The 16,768-nt window shown below is 37.8% G+C and overlaps 1 protein-coding gene across 1 annotated transcript in view; it reads left to right on the top strand.

The window, feature by feature from the left end:
• The first annotated feature begins 559 nt into the window (after positions 1 to 559).
• The window catches only part of LOC140749040 (integral membrane protein DGCR2/IDD), a 40,268-nt gene continuing 24,059 nt past the window's right edge, over positions 560 to 16,768 (top strand). Inside the window, exon 1 of the mRNA XM_073082048.1 lies at positions 560 to 695. Coding sequence (XP_072938149.1) covers positions 647 to 695 — 49 coding nt within the window. The 5' untranslated portion in view covers positions 560 to 646. The remainder of the gene's footprint in view (positions 696 to 16,768) is intronic.

Genomic DNA, 16,768 nt, shown 5'->3' with positions numbered 1-16,768 from the left:
AGTGCAGTGAAATTGGAAGTGCGTTTCACGCGTAGTTTACACTTTACAGATGTAATTCAGTGCGTGTGAGCAGTATCGGAGCCAATGATTAATGCAGTAAAATACGACTTTAGCCGTATCCCAAAAATTAATAGAAGTGTATTTCATATGTGGTTTACTGGTTTAGTTCAGTATGTAAGTCGTGTCAGAGCCAACGGTAAATACTAGGTGCAGCGAAAACTTTAACTGTACACTGAAAATTACAAGAAGTGCGTTTCAGGCATACTTTACACTTCACAGGTGTAATTCACTGAGTGTGAGCTGTGTCGGAGCCGAAAAATTAATGGAAGTTTTTTTATAGTCAACAAGTAAGCAGTCACCGTCGCCTATGGACATTTGCAACACCAGAGGGGTCGCCAATGCAGCGACTTTGAAGGAGAGCTTTTTTTGCACTCCTTTTAAAGAGCTCTATGTCATAGCGATCAGGGAATACTCAGGAAGAAGTTCATTCCACAAGTTCGCAGAAAATGCGTTTCATGGGTGGTTTACAGGTGTAGTTCAGTATATGAGCTGTGTCGGAGCCAATGGTAAATTAGAGCGAGCGCAATGCCGCATTCGGGGGCGCGGGGCGGCCCTCAGCCAGTCGTGTTGCGGCCGAGCTCGCGAGATGGCGCGCGCGGCGGCCGCCGTACTCGCGCTCCTTGCTTCATTCGTCGGTGAGTTCTTGTTTTGTTTTCAAGTGATATATTCTAGCTTTATATTGTGTTTATTTATAAAAAAGATTGGAGAAATTATACATTAAGTTTTTTTTGTATACGTTAGGTAGATTATTTGAATTGAACAGATTTATTGTTTTGTTGTTGCGAAGTGTAACTGATTAAATTAGTGTTATAACAAAAGTAATAGCATTAAAATTGATAAAACGTTACGAAATATTATAAAGAAGAGGTCTGAATACTTTTTATTGGAAAATTTTCATGTAGTATGATGAAAATAGTACGCTTAAAGCTGAATATTTATGTACAAATGAAAAACGTGCGAAAAACATGGATTGTGTAATATTTATGATCAACTCAATAACTATTTTTGTAGTTAATGCCATACAATACTGTTACAATAATAATAAAGGTATCAGTAAAGGTAGTTTATGAATTCTTTTGAGAATAAAATATTCTTATTCAAATTCTCTAAATTGAAATTCTTAAAAAGATATAACCGCTGATTTGGCTTTAACATTTTTCTTGATTAACTGATTGGTAAACACACTTTCATTAACTTTTTTAATACTTCCTCAATAATCGAAATCATCCATACACAATAATAAATTTAACAGCGTAATAATTGCAACGATTCGTTACTTCATTTACTTCATATTTTGTAAGGCAATACCGTTATTATCTCGATAAATTATGAACTCTGTTTAATAATATTAATAACCTATATATCACAACATAATTATAGTGATTAAGTTATCGTAAACATTGAAGTAACCGACATAAATATTTGAAAAATATGATAAAGAACTCAGTATTCACCATTTTAACAATCTAGAAAAAATATATTAGATGAAATTTTAAAATTTTGGTAAGAACTACTTAAATTAAAAAAATCTCAATGCTAATGTACACAATATAACAGTTGTCTGAATTCTTAACGAATTACAAACTATTATAAATTATCTGTTGTATGCAGTACAGAAATAAACAAAATTACATACCGAAATTAAATTATCTGCATTTTTAAATAGGCAAGTAATTTTCCAAAAACAAAAGAGCTGACGGAGTTAACGGATATGGGTCGGATATTTCATTCTCTTTATTTTCCGTGATCGTCGCCGAAAGTTGTTAATCAATTTTTCACCCATTCGGTCAAGATTTTAATCATCATAGCATTTTATTTCATTTCATAATTTTCAGCGTCCAGCTTCACTATCCTTATACTTCTTCAAGTCTATGACCTCTGGCAAAGTTTGCCAAAATGCTACAAAATTAATGACCTTATAAGTTTCTGTATGCGTAGGTTGTCCGGATAACATACAAAGAATTGCCTTTATTAATGTAAGTTTCCTACGGAACCTTACTTTAGTTATATTAGTAGTCTTGTCTGCAACGCGTCGTTAGGTCCAGGGTAACATATGTGAAAACTACAAGTACATAATAATGTATAGAAATTAGCTGACCCGGCAAACGTTGTGTTGCCATATAAATAAAAATGTTAAGGGTGAACAACCCTTATCACTTAGGGGTATGAAAAATAGATAGTAGCCGATTCTCAGACCTACTGAATATGCATATAAAATTTGGTGAAAATCGGTAAAGCCATTTCGGAGGAGTACGGTAACTAACATTGTGACACGAGAATTTTATATATAAGATTTAAAAAATTAAAGTGTTTGTTTTTTTCCTCAAAATAACTTTTTTACTAATTGCATATGAAGACTTATTTCGTTTGATATGAAAGATCTCTCTATATGGGGGTACCTATAACAAATCAACAATTATTAAAATGTTTGTCTGTCCATTTGTTTGTTCTGGCTAATCTCTGAAACATCTGGAGCGATTTTGACGAGACTTTCATTGGCAGTTAGCTGATGTTATAAGGAGTAACTTAGGCTATGTATTTTAGAAAAAGAAATAATATGAAGCGCAATAAAATCAAATTTCATAAAATCTCCAGAGTATTTAAACACGGGTGAAACTGCGGGGCAAGACTCGTTCTTACTTAGTAAGGCAGTAGTCTTGTGTTTAGCCTGCAAATTTGTAGCCCCAGTAGTAGTCCCAGCATGTTACCGACAATCCGAATAGCTACTTAGATGCATAATACATGTTTTCTCTGGATTTTGCGACATTTCTGCCGCATAGGTTCCCCGGTCGTAAGGAATCTTCTATGATACGTGTTCTATTTTTGGTCCGTTGACCAATATACCAATATTCTTTGAATATCTTAGTAGTTGTTTCATCTTACCGACTTACCGAGAACTGAATAAATCTGCATAGCGCGAGATAAAAAACTTAAAAGAGAGTTCCCAGGGATTTAAGAAGACTAATCCGCTCTTTGTCAGCGTGGCGGACTATAGTCTAATTCTTCTCTTTCTGAGAGGAGATCCATTAGCACCAGCAAGACAGGAAAAGGTTGGAGACGATGGTGTATAGGATATGTCTATCAGATATTTTTCGGTACTAGTTCAAATATATTTTGGATTATTATAGGTTTCAGGAAGAGATCCTAACGTATTTTGACAAAGATACCTAAATTTGTATCAGTATTTTGGCATAGCAATGACCATTTAGCATCATATAAGCTGTATTTTCGTTTATTAAAAAATAAAAATGTTTGCAATAGATGTTCCTTTTTTTTAACGAGAGGAACACCTTCCAAAGGTACAAAGCCGTGGGAGCGACACATCCTCCTTTTAGTTGCCTCTTACGACAGACAAGGGATACCGTAGCGCTATTCTGGTCCTGGAACTACAGAGACTAACGGTGATGGTTCTACCTGCAAAATCCTATGAACATAAGCAAAAGGATCCTCGAATATGATGGATAGACGTGACCCAATTTATTGGCTATCATCAACAGACCATTATCGGTTAAAACAAAGGATAAGTCCTTTGTTGTAAACGACAATAGCCAATACAGCCATAGCCACGTCTGAGGACAAAAAGGGCGATAATATAATGTGAACCGAAAAACAAACATAAACACTGTCTTTGATATTACGAATTTTTAGAAAAGTGTTTGTATGTGTATCTGTACTTGCCGTTTTGACTTCCTGCATGTTGGTCTGCATTATTGTGCTCTTATTTAATTGGCCTTATTCTAGTTTTTTTTTTTTTTATAAAACTTCAAGTAACATATGGGCATGCAGTCAAGTGGTAAGTTGTCACTGCCTATAATTGTACCCATTACCCAAAAACTTACCAAGAACCAGTGAACATAGAACCTGAACCCGATTACAGATGCGTTGTCACTCCTGAAGGCTAAGATGGCTGTATGTCCCCATTCACACTCTTACACTAAAACGCAAGAAGTGCTTGACGTGGTAAATAACTCTCCTGTTAATAATAATAACAATAATGTAGCGACTTCCCGCTACTCGTCAAGAGACGGCGCTGCTGAATCACGCTATCGAAGTTTTCTAAATATCTTGCATATAAACAAGCTCCGAACTGAGACTGTTGGAGCACGACCGCTCCCCGGGCATGATCACCTAGCCCGGCGGGAGATCTCCCTTTGCCAAAATAATGTTTTTATTCCAGATCACATGTGTTATGTCCATAAAATAGTGTTAGTACAGAGTGACTTGTCCTTTTTTTCTCGAGGGGGAAACCTTCAAAAGGTACCCGACGACGTGGGAGCGACGCCGGGTTATGTGGGATTTTTACCGCACTAAAACCTCCCCGGTGGCCGTCCTCAACGCTTGTTGGAGAACTCCGGGATCTCCGACCGAACACAACCGGAGCCCTCCAAGCGCTATTCCCCGATCGGGCTCTACCCTGGGGGAGCAGTTTTCGCTCCTCCCACACCATGTAGTGTTTACGACGGTATGCGACGACACATACCGCCGTCCTTCCCGAGGTCGCTTACTGGACGGTTCGAGCTCCCACTCTTGCCGCCCGCAACCCCGGAAGCCCCCTTTTAGTCGCCTCTTAGGGATACATGTTAATAATACTTTTAGTGGTGACAATGCTGATGATTATAATGATTTAATAAAGGTACTCTATACATAAACATATGATAGTGGAAGCTTAAAAATAATGTTTCACATATAACAGAGTCATTTCAAATACCCTCATTACTATGCATAGATTAATTATACAGCACCATTCATCGATATGAATACATTGGAAAAATATCTTTAAAATAAATGAGGGCGAGATAAAATGGAATAAAAGTAGGTATTAGTTTCCAACGAGGACTGATCGAATGCAACTCAATGGTCATTGAAATTCGAGCGGGAGGAATTAATTGGAACCAATTTGTAGGTAACCACTATGTTTACGAGTAGAGCATAATAAATTATAATAGTGTTGAGTGTGTACTCTAATGAAGTAACAAATCCTTAATTAATGACTTCCTCATTTTCTATACTTAAAACTGAAATAGTAAACTAACATGCTATTATACGTGATAGCAAATTAGTAGTCATAGCGTCATAGAGGTTTTTAATTTCAGAAGTAGCAAACGAGCACGCAGTCCACCTGTAATCTTACCATGAGTTTTCAAAACATCCCACAATTTTACGTTACGTTTACTCAACCCATTATTCTGTTCCGTTTACTCAGTAGACTGAGTAAACGTAAAAATTAGTAAGTACTCAAGTCTTTTTCTCTGGATCACATGTTCGCAAAAAAGAGAGACGAAACATAATGCGCCATTTTGTCAAACATTTAATGTTACGTTACTGAAACTATAGTTCTGATACAATCCGCTAGGGGCGCTGATTGGAATTTGTATGGGCAAATACGTAAACAAATACCAATACAGGAGTTGTGGTGGTGCCTGCGGAGACGACCAACAAAAGGTTTCCACCACATACAATTCTGAATCTGAGTGCTTATATACACCAGGTGTCTCTATAGCAGGGCACAGGCAATCACAATATATATCTGTGAAGGTGTAAACTTTACGATATTGGTTATTTCCGTAAACATTTGGCAACAAACAAATGAGTCATTATCATGGTGTTTGTGTGATGTGACGGAGATACCGTGGCTATGGGAAAACATATCTTCTTGTAAATATCCACATGAATTCTTTCTCGAAGTACTGATAACCGAGAAAAAAGTCTTGGAGTGGTGATCATGCCTAAGTAACAAAGCACTGACAACCGGAGGAAAATCTCGTTGATTGGCGATCATTTCACAGCAGAGGAGGTTGAAAAATAGTAGGAAGTGGTACGTTACTAACACCGTTGTCAATACATAATTACGAGTATGATATTCCGTAGACATTCACACTTTGATAAGTAAAATAGAAAGATAGTTCACCACCTTAAAATTGAATAAAGCCACAAGAGGATAATTTTATTATTTGTAGAGAAAATTTACGTATAAATGTAATACTACGTAATTTATGTAATAAATAAATAAGTATTTCTAACACTTTAGGGACATTTTAGAACGGAGACGTGGCAAAACTTTATTTACGCAACAATGTCAATCAAAACTGATTACATTTTTTTAATAGGAGTGATCAATCTATGTATTTTACTCATCTAAGCATGCACAATAAAATATTCAAGTCTACGCAATCACTTCGAAATCTTAGACATTACGTACCTGACATATAAAATATTTATATAGAGGTTTGTCTCGGAAACTACGAAGATGCAGAGTTCTACAAAGCAACGACCTGCTTTCCATTTCCGGAAAATGGCGCTAGCTTTCAAGCTCTCAGCTTTGTTTCAGTGCATGTCAGATGCCCTCGGGAATGTTCGAAAGGGTTTTAGGTTACAGTTGCTTACCGTCTCACGTAGGTACTTAAAAGGGAAATAAAACTGGAGAAGTGCGAGTCGGATGCATAGGAAGGGTTCCGTAGTACTATGTAGCAGATGAATAGCAAACCCTTAATAATAGGATAGGAGGATAATAGGAGGATTCTGATTGATAAAATAAAGTGGTCCCTTAAGTGTTCCGTTTTATCCTTTCGAGGTATGGAACCCCAAAAAATTAAAAAACCTTAGGTAAAAACATTAACATGATTTACTTGGTAGAAATAGCATACAAGAATTTGATCCACTTGACAAAGGGGTCAGTATTATGTATGGATATCTATAATTACGTGAAATAGGTCAAGACTCCGACACGAAGATGATAGATGCTCTGCCAACTTGAAAACTAAGATGGAACATTACGAAAAAGTTAATCTTACGTACCGCACTCTTCAAATTGAGCAGCAACACATTGCTTCATCGTCATCAATATTACTGTCCCACTGCTGGGCACGGATATCTTTCTAAGTGAGAGGTATTTATGCCACCTTGCTTAAGGAATTCTGGTAGACTATTGTAACTACGATACGTACTTCACACAACATTGAAATTTTATAAGGCTTTGGAGTTTTTCATGTGTCTTGATGGTATTTTTATTTTATAATGTAGAAGTAGCAGACGAGCATGCAGTCCACCTGATGGTAAGTGGCTACTGCCGCCCATGGACATCTGTAATCAACCCTAAATAGGATTCCTACCTGAGGTCGGCCACAGATGCGCCGCTACCCCTGAGGACTAAGCTGGAACGCCTCGGAAAAGTCTGTCTCCCTTACTACATCCTTCAAACCGGAACACAACAGCGCCTAACACTGCTGTTATTAGGTAGAAATAGGTGTGGCGGTGGTGCCGCCGCAGTCGAACCGCAAAGGGTTCTACCACCTTCAAAATTTCATTCGCCATTATAACGAATGCTAATTTATTCTTATTACGGAAATAACTTTGCAAAATCGAAGAATGTGCCTGAGATTCAAACTCCGACCCTAGATTAAAAAGCAAAGTTTTTAACCACTACGCTATCAATACATTGCTGTTATTAAGCAAAAATACTTGGTACAAACATTAACACTTTTACGGCATCTATCACTAATAAATGTGTTCAGTATCTCATAATATCGCCTTGAAGAAACTAGTTTTATTGGATTATGAAGTATCTATCATTATTTAATCTTATTGTGGATAGGTGCGACAGAATACGCTTAGTTGCAACTTATTTGTCACCGATATTTTATGTAGGTACTCGTATTTGTGTCATAAAAGCTGTGGCGGATTTATCAGCAGGCTGAGTAGGCTTCAGCCTGGGGCGGCAGATTTTTGAGGCGGCAAATTTGGGGACCGAAATTTTTTTTCGTTCATGCCTTAAACATGCCATGAACTGGCGTGACGAGCAAAAAAAAAAGGAACTGTGTCCTGAGCCGGCGCGGTGAGCAATAAAAAAAATAAACGGGAACCGTATCATAAGACAGCGCGACGAGCAAAAAACAACGGGAAACTGTTCTGAGCCGACGTGGCGAGCAAAAAAAAAAAACAGGAGCGCAAACTACCTAATCCGATATAGCAATATACTACCTAGTCCGATAAACTACCTACTCCAGAAACTACCTAGTCCGATAAACTACCTAGTCCAGAAACTACCTAGTCCGATAAACTACCTAGTCCAGAAACTACCTAGTCCGATAAACTACCTAGTCCAGAAACTACCTAGTCCGATAAACTACCTAGTCCAGAAACTACCTAGTCCGATAAACTACCTAGTCCAGAAACTACCTAGTCCAGAAACTACCTAGTCCGATAAACTACCTAGTCCAGAAACTACCTAGTCCGATAAACTACCTAGTCCAGAAACTACCTAGTCCGATAAACTACCTAGTCCAGAAACTACCTAGTCCGATAAACTACCTAGTCCAGAAACTACCTAGTCCGATAAACTACCTAGTCCAGAAACTACCTAGTCCGATAAACTACCTAGTCCAGAAACTACCTAGTCCGATAAACTACCTAGTCCAGAAACTACCTAGTCCGATAAACTACCTAGTCCAGAAACTACCTAGTCCGATAAACTACCTAGTCCAGAAACTACCTAGTCCGATAAACTACCTAGTCCAGAAACTACCTAGTCCGATAAACTACCTAGTCCAGAAACTACCTAGTCCGATAAACTACCTAGTCCAGAAACTACCTAGTCCGATAAACTACCTAGTCCAGAAACTACCTAGTCCGATAAACTACCTAGTCCAGAAACTACCTAGTCCGATAAACTACCTAGTCCAGAAACTACCTAGTCCAGAAACTACCTAGTCCGATAAACCACCTAGTCCAGAAACTACCTAGTCCGATAAACTACCTAGTCCAGAAACTACCTAGTCCGATAAACTACCTAGTCCAGAAACTACCTAGTCCGATAAACTACCTAGTCCAGAAACTACCTAGTCCGATAAACTACCTAGTCCAGAAACTACCTAGTCCAGAAACTACCTAGTCCAGAAACTACCTAGTCCAGAAACTACCTAGTCCGATAAACTACCTAGTCCAGAAACTACCTAGTCCGATAAACTACCTAGTCCAGAAACTACCTAGTCCGATAAACTACCTAGTCCAGAAACTACCTAGTCCGATAAACTACCTAGTCCAGAAACTACCTAGTCCGGGAAACTACCTAGTCCAGAAACTACCTAGTCCGATAAACTACCTAGTCCAGAAACTACCTAGTCCGATAAACTACCTAGTCCAGAAACTACCTAGTCCGGGAAACTACCTAGTCCAGAAACTACCTAGTCCGGGAAACTACCTAGTCCAGAAACTACCTAGTCCGATAAACTACCTAGTCCAGAAACTACCTAGTCCGATAAACTACCTAGTCCAGAAACTACCTAGTCCGATAAACTACCTAGTCCAGAAACTACCTAGTCCGATAAACTACCTAGTCCAGAAACTACCTAGTCCGATAAACTACCTAGTCCAGAAACTACCTAGTCCGATAAACTACCTAGTCCAGAAACTACCTAGTCCGATAAACTACCTAGTCCAGAAACTACCTAGTCCGATAAACTACCTAGTCCAGAAACTACCTAGTCCGATAAACTACCTAGTCCAGAAACTACCTAGTCCGATAAACTACCTAGTCCAGAAACTACCTAGTCCGATAAACTACCTAGTCCAGAAACTACCTAGTCCGATAAACTACCTAGTCCAGAAACTACCTAGTCCGATAAACTACCTAGTCCAGAAACTACCTAGTCCGATAAACTACCTAGTCCAGAAACTGCCTAGTCCGGAAAACTACCTAGTCCCTGAACCTGTTCCAGTATATACTCCTCACCTCTAGTAAGACATGACAATTGTAGAAGCAGGGGCACCAAAAACTATACAGCCTAGACCTTAATTTTTTTTTAATTCACCACTGCATAAAAGTCAACACTGAATATTATGTAAGAAAAAGGGATTACTATACTAGTTTACTACTCAAAATTATAAAAATCTCCCTTCAATGCAACTCTAAAAAACCTCACTTTTATCGTAACAACATTTTATAATAAAACATTTTCATAACTATTTACGTTATATATTTTTTCGAGTCGAGCTATTTTCTTCAGCATCTATTTAGACACAATCCAATAATAGCTACAACGTAAACATTTTTCAATGCTATTATATTCCATAATTTCGACTATTCCCGGACACAGCGTGAAATAATTTATTGAAGTTATTTTAGATATTTTAGTTTCTGACGCCAAAATCACCCGTGAACAGGTGTGTTTGAAATTATACTGGTTAAAATTAGTAATTTACAGACGGTTATATTGAGAGAATTATGCTTTGAATTTTCTTCAATGTCCTCCACTTAGGGATCTCCAATGGGATACAATGATGCGACCATACATACTGTAGGTTTCCGGGAGGGACAGTTAGATGGACGGTTCCAGTTCCCACTCTTGACGCGCACAACCCTGAAAGTCCCCTTTAGCCAGGCATGCCGTTCGTAGCTGGTCTACTTATGATCTGGTCTGGTCTCGAGACTACACCAAGCTCCATAAATCCATTGATAGCATGAAATTCGGTCGCAGTGTCTTCCAGACGTTGCAAACAAGAAACCGCTTCCATATATATTCCTTTATATAAGCAAAAGCTTTAGTTTACTAAAGCTACTCTGTTTATTCGCTCTATGTCAAGCTTAGAGCTTTGAGCGCCAATATTTGCGGAACATAACCGTTATTTTTGTTTATACGATATTTCGACGATAACTCGCGAAATCTATCTATGCTATGACTTTGAAATAACTTTTTTTTTCTTTTTAAGTTTGTAATAGCAAGTGAGCAGGCTGTAGGCCTGATGGTTACTGACCGCTGCCATCCACAAACATCTGTTATATCTGAATAGAACAGGGATCCTATCTAAAACCGATCACAAACGCTTTGCCACTTCTGGAAACCGAGATGATTAAAGATTGATGTAAGTTATTGCCTGTAAAATAATGTAAGGTTTTTGAAAATTCATCTCCTAAAGAACCCAAATATGAATATTTTATAAAAATAATTGAACTCCTGAGCGAGATTTTAATAAACTTAACTGCCGATTTTCAATGCTACGTTTTTTCATATAAATACTAGCTGACCCATCAAACGTTGTGTTGCCAAATAAATAAAAAAATGTTAAGGGTGAAGAACCCCTTATCACTTAGATAGATAGAAAGAAAATAGATAGTAGCCGATTCTCAGACCTACTGAATATGCATATAAAATTTGGTGAAAATCGGTCAAGCCGTTTCGGAGGACTACGGTAACTAACATTGTGACACGAGAATTTTATATATAAGATGTTAACCTTAAAATCTGAAACACCGCATCGCACTACTGCAGTTATAAAGCAGAAATAACTCTCAACTTACGAGTTAACTATACTAGTTAAATAACTTAAAAATCGGCGAAGGCATAAATGTAAATTTCAAGGTTTCGTATACATAAGTACTTATAGGTACATTTCTACATTCCAATTCGTTAGAAGGTTTGCGAGACGCCTAAAATGTCTCAAGGCTGACCTCAGACCGGGGTGGAATGAAAAACAGCTTGAGCCCCCAAATACACTCTGAAACATTTATATACTACTAAAATACTAACGTGTTAGAAGCCAAAGCTAAAATAAGGGTAACATTTAGTTACACTTATTAGATGCAGTGAAATATTTACTAAAGCTATAGGTATAACCAGCTATAGGTATGACGACCCGCGTGGCGGAGCGGCCACCATACCGGTCTGACGCGCAAAGGGTCCCGGGTTCGATCCCCGGCCAGACAGATATCTAAATGATGAATTTAGATTTCTGTTTCTGGGTCTGGGTGTTTGTGTATTTGTCTATGTGTGTGTCCATGGCACCCACGACACAGGGAATCCTAGTGTGGGGCTGTGAGTGTAGAAAGCGTTTAATAAGTACTGTATTTTAGTACAATTGTTTTAAGAGTAATAAATATTTGTGTAAACACTGCATACTAAGTAAGAAGGGATTTTAATAGCAAGTATAGTGGTAGAACCCCCTGTGGTTCAACTCCGGCGGCACCATTTCCATACTTATTTCTGCCTATTAATGCAGTGTTAAACGCTTATGGAGGGACAATGTAGATTATATTTTAGGTAACGTAAATTATTTTTCTAAAGTTTAACAAAACAAGCTTTTTAGCAACGTTATAATAATCTTCAATATTTATAGTAATGGCTCTTAGCGTAGCTCTTTCCACAATTCACGTGCATAAGTGCAAGCCAATCATCATCTTTGACACGTTTATACGTAATAAATTAATTAAGAATATACGAAAATACTTAAGTATTATATAGTGACGTTTAAGTAAAGCTATGAACTCATTTTAACAAAGAAACGGTTACAGAAAGACTATCTGGGAAGTTTGAATTGCTAATATTCGATAACATCGTGTATGTACAGTAGTGTAAAGTTGTATGTAATTGCGTAATACATTTTCATTTATTATTCTAAGGAAGTACAAAAGTTTATAGTAAACATGTAACTATCTTTATTATATACATACACGATAAAACAAAATACATATAAATAATCTGAAGAATTATATTTTTACTGTTAAAAAAGCTGTAAGAGTAACTTAATAAAAATAAATAACGCCAGTAGTTTCTAGAGAAATATAAGTTATGTATTTTGTAATAAATTTGCGAAAGCGGTGAAAAAATATTCATAAGTAAAATAAAAATTATTCTTAATGACTGGCACCTTGAATTTAAATTACCTGTAGAACAGTCAAAATATATTTAATAACTTCGAAAGTATTTTATTTTTAGTTTTTGCACGCAAAAAAACTGTTTTTAGTAAACAAGAGCTTTTCTGTTCCCAACTTCCCGGCACCTGGGCAGCTAAGTGAGCTTTCCGCACTTGAAAATTGAATGGAAAGCGAATTTGCACTTTTTCGAACCAAAGTTTTAATAGTTACCACTATGTAGTTCGATTGCTTTTAAAGTTAAGCATGACATTATTCAAGTTTGTCCGGGAAATCTAGATATTTTTCATAATATAAAACGTACAAGAAAAAGATACTGATACTTAAACATATAAAATTCCCGTATATAATGCGAAAAGACTGTAACAAAACGTTATTCAAAAGACGGAAAAGTCTTTCATCGCCGATAGAGGCACTACAGCGGCACCAAAACCTTTTTACATTATAACAGCAACGTTAAAGTTGTTACCTTATAGAATACTTTAAACTATTACTACTAAACAAACATACACAGCGCAATCCAGCTAGTCTTCAAAAGTATTTATGACTGACCTATGTACAGATCTCTAATTATTGTTTGGGATGGATATAATCACTTACCACTTATAATCTTACTTATATATTTTTTTCTTATAATATAAGAGTAGCAGACGAGCATGCAGTCCACCTGATGGTAAGTGGCTACTGCCGCCCATGGACATCTGTAATCAACCCCAGATAGTATTAGATATTCCTACCTGAGGTCTGCCACAGATGCGCCGCTACCCCTGAGGACTAAGCTGGAATGCCTCGGCAAAGTCTGTCTCCCTTACCACACCCTTCAAACCGGAACACAGCAGCGCCTGACACTGCTGTTATTAGGTAGAAATAGGTGTGGCGGTGGTGCCGCAGGAGTTGAACCACAAAGGATTCTACCACCAAACTAGGGTTTAGATTGTATATTCTTTTGAATGTTTATTTTCAAGACTTGTAACACTAAAAATTACAGCAAAAACATTATAACAATTAAAATAATATAAAAAAGAGAATCAAAAAATATAACTATTGATTCCATTTAATCAATAACATTCCTTTGATATTTAAGTGTCTTAAAAATACGTACAACGTTATATTTATTTAAATTAATAGGGGAAATAAGATCAAGGAAAGAAATAAAAATACATTTAATATTAAGTGTTGACTTAACAGTGACGTAAGGATAATGGAGGATGTCTTGGGAATTGTCGGGAAGGCGGGAATTAAGTTATTTCCTCGATAAAAGTGACAAGCGTCCTGATAGAACGGCTCTCCGACTCTAATTGTAACTTTCATTCGTGGGAAATTGAAATTCCCGGGAATTGTAGAGCAATATTATTTCTCCTTCAAAATTTCAGTTTCCGTGACTGTTTTCGTTTCAATGTATGTTTCAGCTGAAAACAGAGTTGTTTTAACTGAAATTCTGCTACACTTTGCTCATTTGCATTATGTGTCTGAAATAGATTGAAATGTCCATAATTTCAAAATATGCACATCAATCTATTTCAGACACCTAACAATGCAAATGAGATAAAATATTAATAATTCTTTTTATTCCTTTAATTTTCTATTCGTCCATAAAAGTTTTAATGTGTTTTAGTTGTTGCATTTCATTAAAGATAGTATAGCTGACTTTGGAGACCTAACACAAAGGGCTACCACCTTATAATCTACCACTGTATCATTACTTATTCTACCATATTTTCAAAGAAAAATAAACGCTTTCTACACTCACAGCCACTAGTATTCCCTACATCGTGAATACTATGGACACACATAAAGACGAATACACAAACACCAGGCGTGGATCGAATCAGGAACCCTTTGCGCGTCAGACCGATAGGACGACCGCTCCGCCACGTGAGTTGCCAAACTGTGATTGTAGCAAAACATTGTCATTACCACGCTTTTATTAGCTTGGGTTGTATATATGTATGTTTGTATGTATGTATGTAACGGAATCTTTGAACTCAAATTTAACCCACTTTGAACGGTCTGATTAATTTAAAATTTTGAACAATCATCAAGAACCTATGACAATACACTATTTTAATAATTTTATCCCATTCTCCTCATCAAAATCGTCAGGAATCACCATTAACGATTTTCCTTGCGCGATTTTAGCGTGGTTTTTAGTTTTTAAACTATAATTATTTTTAATAATTCATTCAGACTCCAAAACTCACCATGACGTAAATTTTAAACGAGGCAACAGATTTAAAATCTTTATAAAGCTGAAAGTTCTCGTCTCAACTGGAATCGGTTATGAGCAAGTTGTTTATTTTGCGACCGCATTATAAAAGTTTTCGTTGCGAAGTGGCTTCCATTGTTCCACGTCCGTTATCTTTTAACTAGAGAAATCTAATGCAACCTTTAAAAACTTTAAATAAAATAAAAGTTTAAATAAAAATAACAGTGTTAAGCGTAACTACAACTACTTCTGTACTTTTTTTTTGTTATCGAAAAGGTACCCGGTGCCGTAGGAGCGACACAGAGTTATTTGGGATTCTTGCCGCACTAAAACCCCCGGTGGCCGTCCTCGGCGCTGCATAGAGGGCTCCGGGATCTCCAAAGGAACGCAACCGGAGCCCTCTTAGCGCGGTGCCCCGTCGGGCTCCGCCCAGGTGAGCTTGACGCTCGTCACACCGTTTGGTGTGCACGACGGTATGCGACCACACATACCGACGTCCTTCCCGGGGCCGCTGGCCGGGCGGTTCGAGCTACCACTCTTTCCGCCCGCAATCTTTGCAATCTTTTTTGAAGGTGGTAGAACCCTTTGTGGTTCGACTCCGGTGGCACCACCGCCACACCTATTTCTGCCTAATAACAGCAGTGTTAGGCGCTGCTGTGTTCCGGTTTGAAGGGTGTGGTAAGGGAGACAGACTTTTCCGAGGCGTACCACCTTTGTCCTCATGGGTAGCAGCGCATCTGTGGCCGACCTCAGGTAGGAATATCTAATCCTATCTGGGGTTGATTACAGATGTCCATGGGCGGTAGTAGCCACTTACCATCAGGTGGACTGCATGCTCGTCTGCTAATCCCATACTATAAAAAAAAAAAAAACCTGCCGGAAGCGACCTTTTAGTCGCCTCTTACGACAGGCAGGGGATACCGTAGCCCTATTCTAGTCCCGGAACAACTACTTCTGTACTGTCCTACGTTCTGAGTTGAAGTAAAGGAACAGGTAACGAAGGTAGTAGAACGCTATGCCTATTTCTGCCCAATAAGTGTTAAACACTGTGTTCTGCTCTTAAGGCTGTGGTAAGAGACATACCTACCCGAAGCTTTCGAACTTACTTCTCAGGATTAGCAAAGCATCCAAGGCCAACCTTAGGTAGAAATATTATTATATCCGGGATTGATTACAGATCCACGGGCGGTAGTATCTACTTTCCATCAGGTGGACTGCATGCTCGTTACTTTCTATCACAACCCGCGTGGCAGCGGCCGTTCTAATTGGATTAATAAAATAAATAAATAAATCATATCGGTCTGATGCGCTGATAGTCCTGAATTCGATCCCCGGCCAGACACATTTCTGAATGGTGAATGTAGATTCTGAGTCTGGATGTTTGTGTATTCTTAACTTTATAACTTTGTGTGTGTCCATGGCATCTCATTACACAGGAAATCCTAGTGTGGGGCTGTGAGTATAGAAAGAGTCTTTTTAAACGTCTTTTATATCATAAAAAAATCCAAATCTGCCAAATTAACGGTTAACCCCATATAAAAGGCTCTTTGCCATTTTAATATCGGTCCAAAGTTACCAACAATATGCTGGAGCGTCATTACGCTATTTCCATATTAGAAATTCTTGGAAGTCTCAAACTTTGCTCTTAAATCATATTCACCTCATACCTGTCAGCCTGGGCCATTTCTCTCAAAGTCAAATTTGACTTGTAGAGGTAATGGGACATATTACCATTAAGTATTATTACTAAGTGATGTCAACCTAAGCCGCGATTTTGAACGCCTCGGCTAAGTATGTCATTACCGAGTGCAACAAACCACAACACAGTAGCGTAAAACACTGCTGTTAAAAGGCAGATT

This window comes from Epargyreus clarus, unplaced genomic scaffold, assembly GCF_041222505.1.
Source record: "Epargyreus clarus isolate Ecla_fem2 unplaced genomic scaffold, WU_Ecla_fem_2.2 ptg000017l, whole genome shotgun sequence".
NCBI classification, from domain to species: domain Eukaryota; kingdom Metazoa; phylum Arthropoda; class Insecta; order Lepidoptera; family Hesperiidae; genus Epargyreus; species Epargyreus clarus.
Note: the sequence above shows the minus strand (reverse complement) of the source record. Positions and strands in the feature narration are given on the sequence as shown.